General features: G+C 47.0%; 1 protein-coding gene across 3 annotated transcripts in view; it reads left to right on the top strand.

Annotated features, from left to right (window-relative positions):
* LOC121845493 (NIPA-like protein 2) overlaps window positions 1-22,291 on the top strand; it is a 49,615-nt gene that overhangs the window by 9,334 nt on the left and 17,990 nt on the right. For all 3 annotated transcript variants that reach the window (XM_042316957.1, XM_042316959.1, XM_042316958.1), the window contains exons 2-7: window positions 11,102-11,170; window positions 12,306-12,477; window positions 18,180-18,239; window positions 18,985-19,106; window positions 21,820-21,916; window positions 22,016-22,151. In XM_042316957.1, coding sequence (XP_042172891.1) covers window positions 11,102-11,170; window positions 12,306-12,477; window positions 18,180-18,239; window positions 18,985-19,106; window positions 21,820-21,916; window positions 22,016-22,151 — 656 coding nt within the window. The remainder of the gene's footprint in view (window positions 1-11,101; window positions 11,171-12,305; window positions 12,478-18,179; window positions 18,240-18,984; window positions 19,107-21,819; window positions 21,917-22,015; window positions 22,152-22,291) is intronic.

Genomic DNA, 22,291 nt, shown 5'->3' with positions numbered 1-22,291 from the left:
GCTGTCACTGTCACCTCCTCAGACCCAGAGTTAGAGACACTTCTGAATGTCTGTCACCTCCTCAGACCCTGGGGTAGAATGTTAGGCCCTATAGAGAGTAGAATGTTAGGCCCTATAGAGAGTTCCTCAGACTCTGGGGTAGAATGTTCTGTTCTGTCACCTCCTCAATGTTACCCAGAGAGAACAGTCTGTTCTGTCACCTTCAGACCCAGAGAGAAGAGTTCTGTGTCTGTCACCTCCTCAGACCCAGAGGTAGAGAGTTAGGCCCTATTCTGTCACTCTGGGGTAGAATGTTAGGCCCTAGAGAACACTCTGTTCTGTTAGGCCCTATAGAGAACACTCTGGGGAGAAGTGTTCTGTCACCTCCTCAGACCCAGGGAGAATGTTAGGCCCTATAGAGAACACTCTCTGTTCTGTCACCCCTCAGAGAACACCTGGGGTAGAGAGTTCTGCCCTGTCACTCTCAGAGAATGTTAGGCCCTATAGAGAACACTCTGGGGTAGAATGTTCTGTTCTGTCAGAACACTCCGGGTAGAATGTTAGGCCCTATAGAGAACACTTCGGGTAGAATGTTAGGCCCTATCAGAACACTCAGAGGGTAGAAGTTAGGTTCTATCAGAACCTCTGGGGTAGAGTTACCCTATAGAGAACACTGGGCTAGAATGTTCTGGGCTGTCACCTGTTAGGGACAGAGAGAACACACTGGGTAGAATGTTACCTCCAGAGTTAGAACCTCTGGGGTAGAATGTTAGGGACAGAGTTAGAACACCTGGGGTAGAATGTTACCCAGAGTTAGAACAGACTTCTGTTTAGGGACAGAGTTAGAACCAGGGGTAGAATGTTAGGGACAGAGTTAGAACACCTGGGGTAGACCCATGTTAGGGACAGAGTTCTGTTCTGTCACCTCCTCAGACAGAGAGAACACTCTGGGGTAGAATGTTAGGGACAGAGTTGTCACCTCTCAGACCCAGGGACAGAGTTAGAACACTCTGGGGTAGAATGTTAGGGACAGAGTTAGAACACTCTGACCCAGAATGTTAGGGACAGAGTTAGAACACCTCTGGGGTAGAATGTTAGGGACAGAGTTAGAACTGTTCTGGGGTCAATGTTAGGGACAGAGTTAGAACACACTGGGGTAGAATGTTAGGGACAGAGTCTAGAACCAGGGGTAGAATGTTAGGGACAGAGTTAGAACCAGGGGTAGAATGTTAGGGACAGAGTTAGAACGCCTGGGGTAGAATGTTAGGGACAGAGTTAGAGAGAGTTCTGGGGTCACCTCCTCAGACCCAGAGAGAACAGGGGTCTGTTCTGTCACCTTAGACCTCTGGGGTAGACCCAGAGAGTTAGACAGAGTTCTGTTCTGGGGTCACCTGTTCAGACCCGAGTTAGAACACACTGAGAGAGTTCTGTTCTGTCACCTCTGGGGTAGAATGTTAGAGGACAGAGTTAGAACACACTGGGGTCAGACCCAGAGACAGAGTTCTGTTCTGTTGCTTCTTCAGACCTCTGGGGTAGAATGTTAGAGAGAGAGAGATGCAGGGGTAGAATGTTAGGGACAGAGAGAACACTCTGGGGTAGAATGTTAGGGACTAGAGAGAACACTCTGGGGTAGAATGTTAGGCCCTAGAGAGAACACTCTGGGGTAGAATGTTAGGCTCATAGAGAACACTCTGGGGTAGAATGTTAGGGACAGAGAGAACACTCTGGGGTAGAATGTTAGGGACAGAGTTAGAACACTCTGGGGTAGAATGTTAGGGACTATAGAGAACACTCTGGGGTAGAATGTTAGGGACATAGAGAACACTCTGGGGTAGAATGTTAGTCCCAGAGAGAACACTCTGGGGTAGAATGTTAGGCCCTATAGAGAACACTGGGGTAGAATGTTAGGGACAGAGTTAGAACACTCTGGGGTAGAATGTTAGGGACAGAGTTAGAACACAGAGTTAGAACTGGGGTAGAATGTTAGGGACAGAGTTAGAACACTCTGGGGTAGAATGTTCTGGGACAGAGTTAGAACACTCTGGGCTAGAATGTTAGGGACAGAGTTAGAACACACTGGGGTAGAATGTTAGGGACAGAGTTAGAACGCTCTGGGGTAGAATGTTAGGGACTGAGTTAGAACACTCTGGGGTAGAATGTTAGGGACAGAGTTAGAACGCTCTGGGGTAGAATGTTAGGGACAGAGTTAGAACGCTCTGGGGTAGAATGTTAGGGACAGAGTTAGAACGCTCTGGGGTAGAATGTTAGGGACAGAGTTAGAACACACTGGGGTAGAATGTTAGGGACAGAGTTAGAACACTCTGGAATGAAGGTGGAACTTCTTGGGAGTCTTTGAAACAACTACAGACTCTGTCTGAATGGAAAACAAAATCATGATTGTTATGTGCTGTTACATGTAATCTGTTGGTAAAATATTGACCTCATTATGCAGGTTACAAGTATCAGATGACCTCCTCCTGTACAGGACATACAGTACACCACAGTCCATGGATTAGCAGATTATAGTAGATCTCTGTGTGTTGTTGGATACAAATGTTTGTCTTAGTAGTGGAACGTCTTCCAACTGGGCAGTCTACTGTAAGAAGCACCCTGACCAGAACAGACCTGCCAGGCCAATTAGGTCATGTTTGCCAAGTAGGACACTCCCTAGTGTGCCAGCCTGCTTGTGGCCTTTGTTGTGTTTGCCCTTCCTGCTACAAGGAAGCCAGACCTCTGTTCCCTCTGAGTGAATGGGCTGATGAATACTACTGTGCAATTCCATGTAAAAGGACCCATGAGAACCAACATGTGAAGTTCATAGAAACGTGTTAAGTTGGGTGTCAAATGAAAGCTAGGAGTCTATATTTTTTTAAACATTTTTTTAAACAAATTAAGGCATATATATATTCAACCTAAAATATGGGAAAGGGGTCAACATAAAAGTCTTCTAAAATATTTTTAGAAATACATTTAAAACAAAATAATATTGAAGTAACTGCCAACAAAAATCTACATATTTTAAACTGAACAAAAATATAAACAAACAACAATTTCAAAAGATTTGACTGATTTTACCGTTCAAATAAAGAAATCAGTCAATTGAAATAAATTCATGAGGCTCTAATCTCTGGGTTTCACATTACAGATATGCATCTGTTGGTCACAGATCCCTTAAATAAAGGTAGGGGTGTGATCAGAAAACCAGTCAGTATCTGGTGTGGATCAGAAAACCAGTCAGTATCTGGTGTGGATCAGAAAACCAGTCAGTATCTGGTGTGGATCAGAAAACCAGTCAGTATCTGGTGTGGATCAGAAAACCAGTCAGTATCTGGTGTGGATCAGAAAACCAGTCAGTATCTGGTGTGGATCAGAAAACCAGTCAGTATCTGGTGTGGATCAGAAAACCAGTCAGTGTCTGGTGTGGATCAGAAAACCAGTCAGTGTCTGGTGTGGATCAGAAAACCAGTCAGTGTCTGGTGTGGATCAGAAAACCAGTCAGTGTCTGGTGTGGATCAGAAAACCAGTCAGTGTCTGGTGTGGATCAGAAAACCAGTCAGTGTCTGGTGTGGATCAGAAAACCAGTCAGTGTCTGGTGTGGATCAGAAAACCAGTCAGTGTCTGGTGTGGATCAGAAAACCAGTCAGTGTCTGGTGTGGATCAGAAAACCAGTCAGTGTCTGGTGTGGATCAGAAAACCAGTCAGTGTCTGGTGTGGATCAGAAAACCAGTCAGTGTCTGGTGTGGATCAGAAAACCAGTCAGTGTCTGGTGTGGATCAGAAAACCAGTCAGTGTCTGGTGTGGATCAGAAAACCAGTCAGTGTCTGGTGTGGATCAGAAAACCAGTCAGTGTCTGGTGTGGATCAGAAAACCAGTCAGTGTCTGGTGTGGATCAGAAAACCAGTCAGTGTCTGGTGTGGATCAGAAAACCAGTCAGTGTCTGGTGTCACCACCATTTACCTCATGCAGCTTGACACATCTCCTTCACATAGAGTTGATCAGGCTGTTGATTGTGGCCTGTGGAAGGTTGTCCCCACTTCTCTTCAATGGGGTGACATGTCTAGTGAGAATGCAGACCATGGAAGAACTGGGGAAAAAATGTCGGCTTCCAGGAAGTGTACAGATCCTTGCGACATGGGGCCGTGCATTATCATGCTGAAACATGAGGTGATGGCAGCGGATGAATGGCACGACAATGGGGCCCGGGATCTCGTCACGGTATCTCTGTGCTTTCAAATGACCATAGATAAAATACAGTTGTTAGTTGTCTGTAGTTTATGCCTGGCCATACCATAACTCCACAATGGGGCACTCTGTTCACAATGTTGACATCAGTAAACCGCTCGACCACATAACGCCATACATCCGGTTTGCGGTTGTGAGGCCGGTTGACATTGGAGATGGTTTATGGGATTAACAGGGATGTAAACAAATTGTTTCACAATTTCAGAGACATTTTTTGGGATCTTTTATTTCAGCATTTTTTTATATTTTTGTTCAGTATCGTTTTGGAGAAATGATTTGCCTCCTGTACGTTTAAGAAACTTTGCTTTATGCCTTGTAATTCCATTACCAGAAACCCTTTGAGATATGTTCTAATTTCTCTGCCTCATGAAGAGGGAGGATCATGAATGTTCACAGAACTAACAAGTAAAGGTAAAGCTATCAATTAGTTTGTGCTTTTACTGATCTCAAACTTGTTTATTAATTAATGAGAGATTTAAAACTTGTAATTCTGTTGCGAATCGGTAACACAATTTCCTGAAAATCAGTAACGGAATTACTGCAATTGAATTGGGAAATGATAGCAGTCACAAACCACAGTTGGGTCTCCTGATACTGTCCTCCCTTTCACTGGCGTACTCCGCCCATGGAAGGAATCGGGCCCACTCTCCCTGCCGGTCCTGGAAGTGACTCCTCGGGAACCTCCCCAGCTCCTGGTTCATCCTCTCCACCTGCCTGTTGGACTGAGGCCGGTACCCAGAAGTGAGGTTGACCCCGAGCTTCTCCATAAAGGCTTTCCACACCCGTAATGTGAATTGGGGGCCATGGTCAGAGACGATGTCCTCCGGAAGGCCATAACGGGAAGGAGTTTCCCTGCTGGAGCGTTCCGTGAGGATTTGTTTTGATCAGGAGTTGACGTAGCGACTAACGTGCTGCGCCAAGGTAGGCCACCAATACTTCTCAGAGATCGATTGGGTAGTGCGAGAAATACCTGACTGTCCAGTGATGACAGCTGTCTGCGCCCAGGTCAGCAGATGATCCCTAATCCCCGTGGGAACGTAGATGCCTTCAGGAGGACAGTTAGTGGGTCTCCAGAGACTGGCGAATGTCCACATCTACGTCCCAGACCACAGAGGCTACAACTCGAGAGGAAGGGATTACAGGTGCATGGGCAGGACCCTCTCCCGAATCGTAGAGACGTGACAAGGCATTGGCTTTGGTGGGGTTTTTTAACCTGGGAGAATCTTGTGAAGTAAAGGGCCCACCTTGCTTGGCGCTGATTCAGCCTCCTTTTCTGTCCGTATGTACTCCAGGTTCCGATGGTCGGTGAGGATGACAAATGGGTCCTTGGCGCCCTCCAGCCAGTCTCCACCCCTAATGCCAATTTCACCACCAGGAGCTCTCTCGATCACCGACGTCGTAATTCCTCTCTGCGGGGGATAGTTTCTTAGAGTAATATGCACACGGATGCAATTTCTGTGGATGACCTTGTCGTTGAGACAGAACTGCCCCCACGCCCACCTCTGAAGCGTCCACCACAAAAGGTATTGTGGGATCTGGATGTTTGAGCAATGGGGGCGGAGGGTGAAACGTCCCATTAGTAGACTGAAGGCCTCGTCGGCTGCTAGACTCTGGACCAACCTACGGGGACCACCCTTAAGGAGAAGGGTGAGAGGAGCGGGGATGGAGCTCAAATACCTGATGAAACGGCGGTAGAAGTTGGCAAAACCCCAAAAAACGTTGTAACCCCTTTTATGGTGGTTGGGACTGGCCATGATCTGACTGCATTTACCTTCTTGACATCCATCTTCACTCCTTACGGGCTGATTTGGTAGCCTGGGAAGGAGCCTCCTGATGAAACTGGCACTTCTCAGCCTTGACAAACAGGTGGTTAGCCGGGAGCTTCAAGTGTTTTGTCCAAATGCTGGTGGAGCATTCAACTAATAAAAGAATGTACGACCTGACCAGAGAGGTCCAGGAACTGAAGAACAGTTTGCAGTTCTCCCAGGGTCAGCTCGATGAGTTTAAACAAGAGAACGGGCAAGTTGAATGCAGTCTGTAAGTCTGTGAGAGAGGACATCGGTTCGGTGTGTGAATCCATGATAATGATGACGGAGAAATCAGATTATCTTGAGGGACAATCAAGGTGGAACAACCATGGATGTGGACGGAATTGCAGAATCTCCACGAGACCTGGACGGAGTCTGAGGACAAAGTGAGGGAAATGATTTTGGAGATGGACATCAGGAAAATTGAGGTGGACCACGCCCACAGGACTGGAAAACCCACCACCGGCCAAGGTGAGATGCCCAGGCCGATAGTAGTCAAGTTCCTCAGGTTCAAGGACAAAGTAGCTGTTCTGGAAAGCGCCAAGAACTTAAGAGGAACGTATATCTTCCTCAGCGAGGACTATCCTGAAGCTATCTGCCAGAATAGGAAATCATTTTTCCCAGCCATGAAAGCTGCCAGAGCACGTAGGGACATTGCTTACATTCGCTACGACAGGCTCATTGGCCACCCTCCCTACGACGGGCTCATTGGCCACCCTCCCTACGGCGGGCTCATTGGCCACCCTCCCTACGGCGGGCTCCTTGGCCACCCTCCCCACGACGGGCTCCTTGGCCACCCTCCCCACGACGGGCTCGTTGGCCACCCTCCCCACGACGGGCTCGTTGGCCACCCTCCCCACGGCGGGCTCGTTGGCCACCCTCCCCACGGCGGGCTCGTTGGCCACCCTCCCCACGGCGGGCTCGTTGGCCACCCTCCCCACGACGGGCTCGTTGGCCACCCTCCCCACGACGGGCTCGTTGGCCACCCTCCCCACGACGGGCTCGTTGGCCACCCTCCCCACGACTGGCTCGTTGGCCACCCTCCCCACGACGGGCTCGTTGGCCACCCTCCCCACGACGGGCTCGTTGGCCACCCTCCCCACGCCCGGCTCGTTGGCCACCCTCCCCACGCCCGGCTCGTTGGCCACCCTCCCTACGCCCGGCTCGTTGGCCACCCTCCCTACGCCCGGCTCGTTGGCCACCCTCCCTACGCCCGGCTCGTTGGCCACCCTCCCTACGCCCGGCTCGTTGGCCACCCTCCCTACGCCCGGCTCGTTGGCCACCCTCCCCACGCCCGGCTCGTTGGCCACCCTCCCCACGACGGGCTCGTTGGCCACCCTCCCTACGCCCGGCTCGTTGGCCACCCTCCCTACGCCCGGCTCGTTGGCCACCCTCCCTACGCCCGGCTCGTTGGCCACCCTCCCCACGACGGGCTCGTTGGCCACCCTCCCTACGCCCGGCTCGTTGGCCACCCTCCCTACGCCCGGCTCGTTGGCCACCCTCCCTACGCCCGGCTCGTTGGCCACCCTCCCCACGACGGGCTCGTTGGCCACCCTCCCCACGACGGGCTCGTTGGCCACCCTCCCCACGCCGGGCTCGTTGGCCACCCTCCCTACGCCCGGCTCGTTGGCCACCCTCCCCACGACGGGCTCGTTGGCCACCCTCCCCACGACGGGCTCGTTGGCCACCCTCCCCACGCCGGGCTCGTTGGCCACCCTCCCCCTACGCCCGGCTCGTTGGCCACCCTCCCTACGCCCGGCTCGTTGGCCACCCTCCCCACGCCCGGCTCGTTGGCCACCCTCCCTACGCCCGGCTCGTTGGCCACCCTCCCTACGCCCGGCTCGTTGGCCATGAGAGAGCCAAGCCTATGGGTCCGTAGCTTCAACCCCGCTGCACACACACACACCAATTGATTTAATGGACAGCTGAATGTATATATTTCTCTCTTCTTTGTCTGCTCTTTTCCATGTTATGTCTATCTGTGATCAGCTACCCAGGAAAAGTGCTGAACATAGTAATATGGGCTATCTGTAGCTTTACAAATAAGGTTCATGAACTCTAACTTCCTAACATCAAATAACATTAATACATTAGCCATTTCTTAGACTCACTTAGATAGTTAATTTGATGATACATACAAGGATATAACATCTATAGAAGAGACAGGAATGCTTATGGGGGAGGTGTTGCTGTATATATTCAGAGCCATATTCCCTGTAATGCTTAGAGAAGATCTAATGTCAAGTGTTATTGATGTGTTGTGGTTGCAGGTTCACTTGGCAGATCTAAAGCCTTTTATTGTGGGGTGTTTCTGTAGGCCACCAAGTGCTAACAGTCAGTATCTAAATAATGTGTGAAATGCTTGATAGTGTTCGTGATGTAAACAGAGGTCTACTTTCTCAGGGGACCTGAATATTGACTGGTTTTCATCAAGCTGTCCACTCAACAGGAAGCTTCACTGTAACCAGTGCCTGTAACCAGTGCCTGTAATCTGGTTCAGGTTATTAATCAACCCACTCAACAGGAAGCTTCTCACTGTAACCAGTGTCTGTAATCTGGTTCAGGTTATTAATCAACCTACCAGGGTGTTTACAAACACCACAGGAACAAGATCATCCACATGTATTGATCACATGTTTACTAATACTATAGAACTTTGTTCTTAAGCTGTATCCGTACTCATTGGATGCAGGGATCACAATATAGTGGCTATATACAGGAAGGACAAAGTTCCAACAGCTGGGCCTAAAATACTATATAAGAGATCATACAAGATTGAGCTGTGACTCTTATGTGGATGTTATTTGTTGGTCTGAGCATCCAGACGCTGCACTTGATGAATTTATGAAATTGCTTCTTCAAATGATTGATAAACATGAAACTGACTGTCAGAACTGTTAAGGCTCCATGGATCGATGAGGAAACTGACTGTTAGAACTGTTAAGGCTCCGTAGATCAATGAGGAGATGAGGAAACTGACTGTTAGAACTGTTAAGGCTCCGTAGATCAATGAGGAGATGAGGAAACTGACTGTTAGAACTGTTAAGGCTCCGTAGATCAATGAGGAGATGAGGAAACTGACTGTTAGAACTGTTAGAACTGTTAAGGCTCCGTGGATCGATGAGGAGATGAGGAAACTGTATTGGTTGAAAGAGACGGGACAAAAGGAAGTGGCTAACAAGTCTGTCTGACTTACTGCAAAATGAGAAATGTAACTAAACTATATTATGAAGCCGAGATCAATGATATAAAGAATGATGGCAAAAAAGCAAAATTTGAGGACTTTAAAATGAAATTATGGGCAGAAAGACGCATTCAACTCCATCTTTTATCGAAGTTCCATATTGCCTAAATAGAATAGGGATAAGTTCATCATACCCATTCTGGATTACCCAGAAGTCCACGGTTCCATACTTGCATGAATAAAAACAATTTAAAAAATCTTTCCATGTAATAAATTAATTGTGTGAAAAACAAATGAATTGTGTGAAAAACAAATGAATTGTGTGAAAAACAAATGAATTGTGTGTGCTAATGTGTCTCAGGGACTAGTTCAGCAGGAGGTAGTTATCACTCACAGCGGGGACTAGTTCAGCAGGAGGTAGTTATCACTCACAGCGGGGACTAGTTCAGCAGGAGGTAGTTATCACACACAGCGGGGACTAGTTCAGCAGGAGGTGGTTATCACTCACAGCGGGGACTAGTTCAGCAGGAGGTAGTTATCACTCACAGCGGGGACTAGTTCAGCAGGAGGTAGTTATCACTCACAGCGGGGACTAGTTCAGCAGGAGGTGGTTATCACTCACAGCGGGGACTAGTTCAGCAGGAGGTGGTTATCACTCACAGCGGGGACTAGTTCAGCAGGAGGTGGTTATCACTCACAGCGGGGACTAGTTCAGCAGGAGGTAGTTATCACTCACAGCGGGGACTAGTTCAGCAGGAGGTAGTTATCACTCACAGCGGGGACTAGTTCAGCAGGAGGTGGTTATCACTCACAGCGGGGACTAGTTCAGCAGGAGGTAGTTATCACTCACAGCGGGGACTAGTTCAGCAGGAGGTAGTTATCACTCACAGCGGGGACTAGTTCAGCAGGAGGTAGTTATCACTCACAGCGGGGACTAGTTCAGCAGGAGGTAGTTGTCACTCACAGCTATGATCGAACGGGGCCTTCCCTCCTCTTCCACTGAAACAGTGAAACCACTTTTTGAAAATCAATTGTATCCACCTGTTCGTCCGTCATCTTGAGATTACATTTCATGAACGTCTTGACTTTTCCCTCCGTTGACTGATAGTTTTCATTTCCATTCTCCTTCATGACAATATTATTCTCCTTTATTCTCCTTCATAACAATATTATTCTCCTTTATTCTCCTTCATGACAATATTATTCTCCTTTATTCTCCTTCATAACAATATTATTCTTCATTCTTCTATACTTTAGATCAAGTCATTCAGCTTTCATTGTTTTATCATCGTACCGTAGCTTCTCTGTGGTGTCTTAGGGAGTCCACGGTAGTTTGTTTTATAATCGTACCGTAGCCTCTCTGTGGTGTCTTAATAAGGGAGTCCACGGTAGTTTGTTTTATAATCGTACCGTAGCCTCTCTGTGGTGTCTTAGGAGTCCACGGTAGTTTGTTTTATCATCGTACCGTAGCCTCTCTGTGGTGTCTTAATAAGGGAGTCCACGGTAGTTTGTTTTATCATCGTACCGTAGCCTCTCTGTGGTGTCTTAGGGAGTCCACGGTAGTTTGTTTTATCATCGTACCGTAGCCTCTCTGTGGTGTCTTAATAAGGGAGTCCACGGTAGTTTGTTTTATCATCGTACCGTAGCCTCTCTGTGGTGTCTTTAAGGGAGTCCACGGTAGTTTTCAATGCCTCATTTTCCTCTCTTCCATCACTCGTCCAGTGGCGTTCTCTATGGGATGAGGTCACTCGTCCAGTGGCGTTCTCTATGGGATGAGGTCACTCGTCCAGTGGCGTTCTCTATGGGATGAGGTCACTCGTCCAGTGGCGTTCTCCACGGGACGATACTCAGAGGTTTCCTTCTGATCTGTTTTGCTGTTGTTTTTCAGACGTATCTCCTGGGAATCATCATTTCAATATGTGGGAACTTCCTCATCAGCATTTCTCTGAATATACAGGTAAGGGCCTGTTTGTTTTAGGAGGCCGTGTACAGTACTATGAGATACAACACTAGCAACACTAGTGTTTTAGGCTGTGTACAGTACTATGAGATACAACACTAGTGTTTTAGGAGGCCGTGTACAGTACTATGAGATACAACACTAGTGTTTTAGGGGGCCGTGTACAGTACTATGAGATACAACACTAGTGTTTTAGGCTGTGTACAGTACTATGAGATACAACACTAGTGTTTTAGGCTGTGTACAGTACTATGAGATACAACACTAGTGTTTTAGGCTGTGTACAGTACTATGAGATACAACACTAGTGTTTTAGGAGGCCGTGTACAGTACTATGAGATACAACACTAGTGTTTTAGGCTGTGTACAGTACTATGAGATACAACACTAGTGTTTTAGGCTGTGTACAGTACTATGAGATACAACACTAGTGTTTTAGGCTGTGTACAGTACTATGAGACAACACTAACAACACTAGTGTTTTAGGCTGTGTACAGTACTATGAGATACAACACTAACAACACTAGTGTTTTAGGCTGTGTACAGTACTATGAGATACAACACTAACAACACTAGTGTTTTAGGCTGTGTACAGTACTATGAGATACAACACTAGTGTTTTTAGGCTGTGTACAGTACTATGAGATACAACACTAACAACACTAGTGTTTTAGGCTGTGTACAGTACTATGAGATACAACACTAGTGTTTTAGGAGGCCGTGTACAGTACTATGAGATACAACACTAGTGTTTTAGGGGGCCGTGTACAGTACTATGAGATACAACACTAGTGTTTTAGGAGGCCGTGTACAGTACTATGAGATACAACACTAACAACACACTAGTGTTTTAGGAGGCCGTGTACAGTACTATGAGATACAACACTAGTGTTTTAGGAGGCCGTGTACAGTACTATGAGATACAACACTAGTGTTTTAGGAGGCCGTGTACAGTACTATGAGATACAACACTAGTGTTTTAGGAGGCTGTGTACAGTACTATGAGATACAACACTAGTGTTTCCTGATGTTATGTCAGCTACTGTATTATTTGTGTATTTTCCCAATGCTCCTCTGAACATGTGAATGAAGTGCTGTTCTTTGACTCTGTGCCCTGTCCTCTCGCTGTCAGAAATACGCCCACATGCGCCAGTCCCAGCTCGGCGACTCCAGGCCCTACTACACGTCAGTGCTGTGGTGGAGTGGCGTGGGTCTGATGGGACTAGGGGAGCTGGGGAACTTCGCAGCCTACGGCTTCGCCCCGGCCTCCCTCATCGCACCACTGGGCTGTGTTTCAGTCATAGGTAAAGACGCAGACCTTTCTTTAGTATTATTGTTTATTTATCTAGATTTTATGGACAATTTTATATAATTTCTTGCATTAAGCATCAACATGAAACCCCTCTTATAATTGCCACTTTCCTGGTAGAATTTACTGGTATAAGGACAGGTCTAGGATCAGCTTATCCTCCCCAATCCTGACCCTAGACCTGTATAAGGACAGGTCTAGGATCAGCTTATCCTGACCTTAAACCATCAGAAGGGGGAAAAACACAAAACTGACCTCGGATCATGATACAGCGTCTAGAGAGCCGCCCTAATATACCTCCAGGTGACACATCCCATTTTAGCCAATCGGGTGGCTTGCTGGTTCAGTAATCCACCAATCCCTGTGAAGCCATTCTCTACCCCGGCAGGTGCAGCTGTCACATGTTCAGTGTAAACATTCTAATGGCAGGTTAAATATTGACCTTCAGGAGCAGGATCTCCTTTATCCTAGCCTGGTCTCAGATCTGTCTGGCCAACTCTTAAGGTTGGCAGCATAAACAGACCTGGGACCAGGCTAGGGCAATATGGCCAAGATATCGTATCACAGTATTTTTCTACTTTTTTGAGAGTATTTTGGACTATGAAACTTCTACATGTGGTTTATGAGTAGTGAGTGATCCCAGGGTGCTTTAGGAGTAGTGAGTGATCCCAGGGTGCTTTAGGAGTAGTGAGTGATCCCAGGGTGCTTTAGGAGTAGTGAGTGATCCCAGGGTGCTTTAGGAGTAGTGAGTGATCCCAGGGTGCTTTAGGAGTAGTGAGTGATCCCAGGGTGCTTTAGGAGTAGTGAGTGATCCCAGGGTGCTTTAGGAGTAGTGAGTCATCCCAGGGTGCTTTAGGAGTAGTGAGTCATCCCAGGGTGCTTTAGGAGTAGTGAGTCATCCCAGGGTGCTTTAGGAGTAGTGAGTCATCCCAGGGTGCTTTAGGAGTAGTGAGTCATCCCAGGGTGCTTTAGGAGTAGTGAGTCATCCCAGGGTGCTTTAGGAGTAGTGAGTCATCCCAGGGTGCTTTAGGAGTAGTGAGTCATCCCAGGGTGCTTTAGGAGTAGTGAGTCATCCCAGGGTGCTTTAGGAGTAGTGAGTCATCCCAGGGTGCTTTAGGAGTAGTGAGTCATCCCAGGGTGCTTTAGGAGTAGTGAGTCATCCCAGGGTGCTTTAGGAGTAGTGAGTCATCCCAGGGTGCTTTAGGAGTAGTGAGTCATCCCAGGGTGCTTTAGGAGTAGTGAGTCATCCCAGGGTGCTTTAGGAGTAGTGAGTCATCCCAGGGTGCTTTAGGAGTAGTGAGTCATCCCAGGGTGCTTTAGGGTGAGTCATCCCAGGGTGCTTTAGGAGTAGTGAGTCATCCCAGGGTGCTTTAGGAGTAGTGAGTCATCCCAGGGTGCTTTAGGAGTAGTGAGTCATCCCAGGGTGCTTTAGGAGTAGTGAGTCATCCCAGGGTGCTTTAGGAGTAGTGAGTCATCCCAGGGTGCTTTAGGAGTAGTGAGTCATCCCAGGGTGCTTTAGGAGTAGTGAGTCATCCCAGGGTGCTTTAGGAGTAGTGAGTCATCCCAGGGTGCTTTAGGAGTAGTGAGTCATCCCAGGGTGCTTTAGGAGTAGTGAGTCATCCCAGGGTGCTTTAGGAGTAGTGAGTCATCCCAGGGTGCTTTAGGAGTAGTGAGTCATCCCAGGGTGCTTTAGGAGTAGTGAGTCATCCCAGGGTGCTTTAGGAGTAGTGAGTCATCCCAGGGTGCTTTAGGAGTAGTGAGTCATCCCAGGGTGCTTTAGGAGTAGTGAGTCATCCCAGGGTGCTTTAGGAGTAGTGAGTAGTCATCCCAGGGTGCTTTAGGAGTAGTGAGTAGTCATCCCAGGGTGCTTTAGGAGTAGTGAGTAGTCATCCCAGGGTGCTTTAGGAGTAGTGAGTAGTCATCCCAGGGTGCTTTAGGAGTAGTGAGTAGTCATCCCAGGGTGCTTTAGGAGTAGTGAGTAGTCATCCCAGGGTGCTTTAGGAGTAGTGAGTAGTGATCCCAGGGTGCTTTAGGAGTAGTGAGTAGTGATCCCAGGGTGCTTTAGGAGTAGTGAGTAGTGATCCCAGGGTGCTTTAGGAGTAGTGAGTAGTGATCCCAGGGTGCTTTAGGAGTAGTGAGTAGTGATCCCAGGGTGCTTGAGGAGTAGTGAGTAGTGATCCCAGGGTGCTTTAGGAGTAGTGAGTGATCCCAGGGTGCTTTAGGAGTAGCGAGTGATCCCAGGGTGCTTTAGGAGTAGCGAGTGATCCCTAGGGTGCTTTATGAGTAGTGAGTGATCCCAGGGTGCTTTATGAGTAGTGAGTGATCCCAGGGAGCTTTATGAGTTGTGAGGAGTGATCCCAGGGTGCTTTATGAGTAGTGAGTGATCCCAGGGAGCTTTATGAGTAGTGAGTGATCCCAGGGAGCTTTATGAGTAGTGAGGAGTGATCCCAGGGTGCTTTATGAGTAGTGAGGAGTGATCCCAGGGTCACTGGGGGCTGTGGTATTAGAATGGAGGCTGTGGTATTAGAATGGAGGCTGTGGTATTAGAATGGAGGCTGTGGTATTAGAATGGAGGCTGTAATATTACTACCACTGTTACTATTACTACTACCACTACTACTGCTACTACACTACTACTGCTATTACTACTATTATTACTATTATTACTACTACTACTACCACTACTACTGCTACTACTACTATTATTACTTCTACACTACTACTGCTACTACTACTACGATTATTACTACTGCTACTACTACTATTATTACTACACTACTACTGCTGCCATATATGATTTACTAAATATTAATATTATTATTAGTATATCTAACCAAGGACAGACAGAGGAAGAGACTGTAGGAATCTGCGACACGAGAGCTTCTCTCGGGACGAGACTCCTGAATCTGGCTTCATAAGGAGTTGCTATGGTTACAGGAGATGGATCTAGCCTGTCCCAAAGGTAGAGGGAAACCTTAACCGTGAGATGAGCTCTCTGTATGGGATGTTATCAGCCACCTGGTGGTCAGGATCAATCAACCAGTCAACATCTCCTATTTGATCAGTAAATCAACGTGTCAATAGTTATGGTTTCATTGTGTGACATACTTCACATGTAATGTGTTGATATGAGCTCTGGCACACATCAACAATGTCAGTCTATAGATCAGATTGTAATGGTGGCTTTGAGTCTATTGGGTTCACCTTCTTTCACCTTGCTTTGAGACCCATTGGGTTTACCTTCTTTCACCTTGCTTTGAGACCCATTGGGTTCACCTTCTTTCACCTTGCTTTGAGACTATTGGGTTCACCTTCTTTCACCTTGCTTTGAGACCATTGGGTTCACCTTCTTTCACCTTGCTTTGAGTCTATTGGGTTCACCTTCTTTCACCTTGCTTTGAGACCATTGGGTTCACCTTCTTTCACCTTGCTTTGAGACCCATTGGGTTCACCTTCTTTCACCTTGCTTTGAGACCCATTGGGTTCACCTTCTTTCACCTTGCTTTGAGACCATTGGGTTCACCTTCTTTCACCTTGCTTTGAGACCCATTGGGTTTACCTTCTTTCACCTTGCTTTGAGACTATTGGGTTCACCTTCTTTCACCTTGCTTTGAGACCATTGGGTTCACCTTCTTTCACCTTGCTTTGAGTCTATTGGGTTCACCTTCTTTCACCTTGCTTTGAGTCTATTGGGTTCACCTTCTTTCACCTTGCTTTGAGACCATTGGGTTCACCTTCTTTCACCTTGCTTTGAGACCCATTGGGTTCACCTTCTTTCACCTTGCTTTGAGACCCATTGGGTGCACCTTCTTTCACCTTGCTTTGAGACCCATTGGGTTCACCTTCTTTCACCTTGCTTTGAGACCCATTGGGTTCACCTTCTTTCACCTTGCTTTGAGACCCAATTGGTTCACCTTCTTTCACCTTGCTTTGAGACCCAATTGGTTAACCTTCTTTCACCTTGCTTTGAGACCCATTGGGTTCACCTTCTTTCACCTTGCTTTGAGACCCATTGGGTTCACCTTCTTTCACCTTGCTTTGAGACCCATTGGGTTCACCTTCCTCTGAGTTCCTGGGAGTTAGAATGAGAGTGACAGTATTACTGTGATCATTATTAAATCTAACAAAGGACAGACAGAGGAAGAGACTCTGTAGGAATCTGCAACACGAGAGATTCTCTCAGCCTCTCTGATTATTAGCGACAAGACTCCTATACATGTGAGACTGTAGGTGTGTGGACCAGGTATGATAGATGGATATTCCTATACTGCAGGTCACATGGTGTCCAGGTGACTGAATCTATGAAGGTAGACACCACACGTGGCATTATTATGTAAAGAAAATGGGAGATGTAAAATGGCAGTCTTTCTCGTCTTTCAGCCAGCGCAGTCATCTCTGTGGTGTTCCTTAATGTCAGTCATCTCTGTGGTGTGCCTTAATGTCAGTCATCTCTGTGGTGTGCCTTAATGTCAGTCATCTCTGTGGTGTGCCTTAATGTCAGTCATCTCTGTGGTGTGCCTTAATGTCAGTCATCTCTGTGGTGTGCCTTAATGTCAGTCATCTCTGTGGTGTTCCTTAATGTCAGTCATCTCTGTGGTGTTCCTTAATGTCAGTCATCTCTGTGGTGTTCCTTAATGTCAGTCATCTCTGTGGTGTTCCTTAATGTCAGTCATCTCTGTGGTGTTCCTTAATGTCTGTCATCTCTGTGGTGTTCCTTAATGTCTGTCATCTCTGTGGTGTTCCTTAATGTCTGTCATCTCTGTGGTGTTCCTTAATGTCTGTCATCTCTGTGGTGTTCCTTAATGTCTGTCATCTCTGTGGTGTTCCTTAATGTCTGTCATCTCTGTGGTGTTCCTTAATGTCTGTCATCTCTGTGGTGTTCCTTAATGTCTGTCATCTCTGTGGTGTTCCTTAATGTCTGTCATCTCTGTGGTGTTCCTTAATGTCTGTCATCTCTGTGGTGTTCCTTAATGTCTGTCATCTCTGTGGTGTTCCTTAATGTCTGTCATCTCTGTGGTGTTCCTTAATGTCTGTCATCTCTGTGGTGTTCCTTAATGTCTGCCATCTCTGTGGTGTTCCTTAATGTCTGCCATCTCTGTGGTGTTCCTTAATGTCTGCCATCTCTTTCAGTCATCTCTGTGGTGTTCCTTAATGTCTGTCATCTCTGTGGTGTGCCTTAATGTCTGCCATCTATGTGGTGTGCCTTAATGTCTGCCATCTCTGTGGTGTTCCTTAATGTCAGTCATCTCTTTCAGCCAGTGCGGTCATCTCTGTGGTGTGCCTTAATGTCAGTCATCTCTGTGGTGTTCCTTAATGTCAGTCATCTCTGTGGTGTTCCTTAATGTCTGTCATCTCTGTGGTGTTCCTTAATGTCAGTCATCTCTGTGGTGTTCCTTAATGTCTGTCATCTCTGTGGTGTTCCTTAATGTCAGTCATCTCTGTGGTGTTCCTTAATGTCAGTCATCTCTGTGGTGTGCCTTAATGTCAGTCATCTCTGTGGTGTGCCTTAATGTCAGTCATCTCTGTGGTGTGCCTTAATGTCAGTCATCTCTGTGGTGTGCCTTAATGTCAGTCATCTCTGTGGTGTTCCTTAATGTCAGTCATCTCTGTGGTGTTCCTTAATGTCAGTCATCTCTGTGGTGTGCCTTAATGTCAGTCATCTCTGTGGTGTTCCTTAATGTATGTCATCTCTTTCAGCCAGTGCGGTCATCTCTGTGGTGTTCCTTAAAGAGACGCTACGAGCCTCTGATGTTGTTGGTAAGTTTGTACACACACACACAGCGCTAATCAAACCCCTCAGGACATAATCATTGTGGCTTTGATTTTATTTTTTATTTAACTAGGCAAGTCAGATAAGAACAAATCCTTATTTTCAATCTTGTAACCGTTCGGTTACTAGTCCAACTCTCTAACCACCAAGAGTGTTCAGATTTAGGTATGAGTTCCCACGTTACAAAACATTATGTCTGGTTGACGTCGAGGAGGAGAGAGGAGCTGGCTAGTGACTCTTATGTAAATATTGTGTGTGTAGTTAGAGATGGAAATGAAACATTAACTCAGAAGCTCAGTACTGATGAAACAGATCAGTTACTCCGTGTCATAGTACTGATTAAACTGATCAGTTACTCCGTGTCATATGATGAAGCTCAGTACTGATTAAACTGATCAGTTACTCCGTGTCATAGTACTGATTAAACTGATCAGTTACTCTGTGTCATAGTACTGATGAAACTGATCAGTTACTCCGTGTCATAGCTCAGTACTGACTAAACAGATCAGTTACTCCGTGTCATAACTCAGTACTGATTAAACTGATCAGTTACTCCGTGTCATAGTACTGATTAAACAGATCAGTTACTCCGTGTCATAGCTCAGTACTGACTAAACAGATCAGTTACTCCGTGTCATAGTACTGATGAAACAGATCAGTTACTCCGTGTCATATGATACTCAGGTGAATAGGATGGTCTAATACTCGTGTGAATCTCTTCCTGACCTACAGGTGGTGCACTAGCAGTGGTGGGAACCTATCTCCTGGTCACCTTTGCCCCCCACACCTCCACCCACATCACCGCCCACCTGGTCCAGAGATACGCTGTCAGCTGGCAGTTCCTGATTTACCTGGTATGTACCCTAACTCACTCCTCGTATGTACCCCTGGTATGTGCCCTAACCTGCACCTGGTATGTGCCCTAACCTGCACCTGGTATGTACCCTAACCCGCACCTGGTATGTACCCTAACCCGCACCTGGTATGTACCCCTGGTATGTACCCTAACCCACACCCGGTATGTACCCCTGGTATGTGCCCTAACCCACACCTGGTATGTACCCCTGGTATGTGCCCTAACCCACACCTGGTATGCACCACTGGTGTGTAACCTAGCCCACACCTGGTATGTACCCTAACCTGCACCTGGTATGTACCCTTACCCACACCTGGTATGTACCCCTGGTATGTACCCTAACCCACACCTGGTATGTACCCCTGGTATGTACCCTAACCCACACCTGGTATGTACTCCTGGTATGTACCCTAACCCTCACCTGGTATGTACTCCTGGTATGTACCCTAACCTGCACCTGGTATGTACCCTAACCCACACCTGGTATGTACCCCTGGTATGTACCCTAACCCACACCTGGTATGTACTCCTGGTATGTACCCTGACATGGTTTTAGAGGACCTACTCTAAAGCCATCCAGATGATCAGGTGGTCGCCCAGCCAGACAGCGCCCAGTGGAGTTAATGCTGCCTGTCTATCAGGTCACACCCATATTCATCACATCCTGCTCCAGAATCTGTCTTATTTACTGAGCGAGACCTCAATGTACTTAGACTGGAACAGGAGGGAGAGAGAGGGAAGGAGGGAGGGCGGGAGGGAGGGCAGGAGGGAGGGCGGGAAGGAGAGAGGGAGGGCGGGCGGGCGGGAAGGAGAGAGGAGGGAAGGTGACAAATGTGTTGTGTCAGACTACAGCCATGGAACGGGAGACCTTTTAACATGTTAGTCGCTGACAGTCCTGACGGATGATGTTTATAGCTGAGTCCCAAATGGCACCCTATATAGAGTACTATTAAACTATTCCCTATATAGAGTACTATTCCCTATATAGAGTACTATTAAACTATTCCCTATATAGAGTACTATTCTCTATATAGAGTACTATTCTCTATATAGAGTACTATTCTCTATATAGAGTACTATTCTCGTATAGAGTACTATTCTCGTATAGAGTACTATTCTCGTATAGAGTACTATTCTCGTATAGAGTACTATTCTCGTATAGAGTACTATTCTCGTATAGAGTACTATTCTCGTATAGAGTACTATTCTCGTATAGAGTACTATTCTCGTATAGAGTACTATTCTCGTATAGAGTACTATTCTCGTATAGAGTACTATTCTCTATATAGAGTACTATTCTCGTATAGAGTACTATTCTCGTATAGAGTACTATTCTCTATATAGAGTACTATAGAGTACTATTCTCTATATAGAGTACTATAGAGTACTATTCCCTATATAGAGTACTATTCCCTATATAGAGTACTATTAAACTATTCCCTATATAGAGTACTATTAAACTATATAGAGTACTATTAAACTATATAGAGTACTATTAAACTATATAGAGTACTATTAAACTATTCCCTATATAGAGTACTATTAAACTATTCCCTATATAGAGTACTATTGAAAACACACACAGGATGCTGGAGTACTTATTGATCTCTCAAGGACGACTCTGTTTTGGTTCATTCTCATTCAAACAAGTTATTTAAATTGTGCTTTTCTCTATAAGGGTAATTTGTTTAAATTAAAGCCATGTGCTCGCTGCTGTTACTGCGATCAGATACCCGTGCTGCTGGCTGAGGACTCTGTTACTGCGATCAGATACCCGTGCTGCTGGCTGAGGACTCTGTTACTGCGATCAGATACCCGTGCTGCTGGCTGAGGACTCTGTTACTGCGATCAGATACCCGTGCTGCTGGCTGAGGACTCTGTTACTGCGATCAGATACCCGTGCTGCTGGCTGAGGACTCTGTTACTGCGATCAGATATCCGGGCTGCTGGCTGAGGACTCTGTTACTGCGATCAAATACCCGTGCTGCTGGCTGAGGACTCTGTTACTGCGATCAGATACCCGTGCTGCTGGCTGAGGACTCTGTTACTGCGATCAGATACCCGTGCTGCTGGCTGAGGACTCTGTTACTGCGATCAGATATCCGGGCTGCTGGCTGAGGACTCTGTTACTGCGATCAAATACCCGTGCTGCTGGCTGAGGACTGTTACTGCGATCAGATACCCGTGCTGCTGGCTGAGGACTCTGTTACTGCGATCAGATATCCGTGCTGCTGGCTGAGGACTCTGTTACTGCGATCAGATATCCGTGCTGCTGGCTGAGGACTCTGTTACTGCGATCAGATACCCGTACTGCGATCAGATACCCGTGCTGCTGGCTGAGGACTCTGTTACTGCGATCAGATATCCGGGCTGCGATCAGATACCCGTGCTGCTGGCTGAGGACTCTGTTACTGCGATCAGATATCCGTGCTGCTGGCTGAGGACTCTGTTACTGCGATCAGATATCCGTGCTGCTGGCTGAGGACTCTGTTACTGCGATCAGATACCCGTACTGCGATCAGATACCCGTGCTGCTGGCTGATGACTCTGTTACTGCGATCAGATATCCGGGCTGTGTCAATCACTGTGAAGCTTTGAGATGGACTATGGAAACCAGTTCAGTATTATTAATGTTGATGTTTTTTTTATCTCCTTCCCCCTCTCTCCTTCCCCCTCTCTCCTTCCCTCTCTCTCCTTCTCTCTCTCTCCAGTTTCTAGAGGTCGTAGTGTTTTCTATCCTGCTCTATTTGTACAAGAGGAGGAATATCAAGCATATAACCATAGTGATGCTGCTGGTGGCTCTGCTGGGTAAGAACTCTGACAGACTCTATGGGGGATCATGGTTATCACGTTTCAGAATGGGATGAGTTACTCCAGGAAATAGTCACGTTGTCCCTGTTGTTTTAGCCTCCCTGACGGTGATCTCGGTCAAAGCTGTGTCTGGGATGATCACGGAGTCCATAAAGGGAGATCTCCAGCTCACCTACCCCATCTTCTACGTCATGGTGGTGGTCATGGTGGCCTCCTGTGCCTTCCAGATAAAGTAAGTCCAATGTGTCTCCACTTCCCCTGACAGCAGATTCAATTTCTACAGAGTATTGAAGAAAATGTGAAGGGTAAAAATGTATTGGACATTGTGACCTTGTCAGAGCAGAACTGTGATGGGATGATGCTCCGGTAGTA

Source organism: Oncorhynchus tshawytscha, unplaced genomic scaffold (genome assembly GCF_018296145.1).
Source record: "Oncorhynchus tshawytscha isolate Ot180627B unplaced genomic scaffold, Otsh_v2.0 Un_contig_2048_pilon_pilon, whole genome shotgun sequence".
In the NCBI taxonomy this organism is placed as follows: domain Eukaryota; kingdom Metazoa; phylum Chordata; class Actinopteri; order Salmoniformes; family Salmonidae; genus Oncorhynchus; species Oncorhynchus tshawytscha.
Note: the sequence above shows the minus strand (reverse complement) of the source record. Positions and strands in the feature narration are given on the sequence as shown.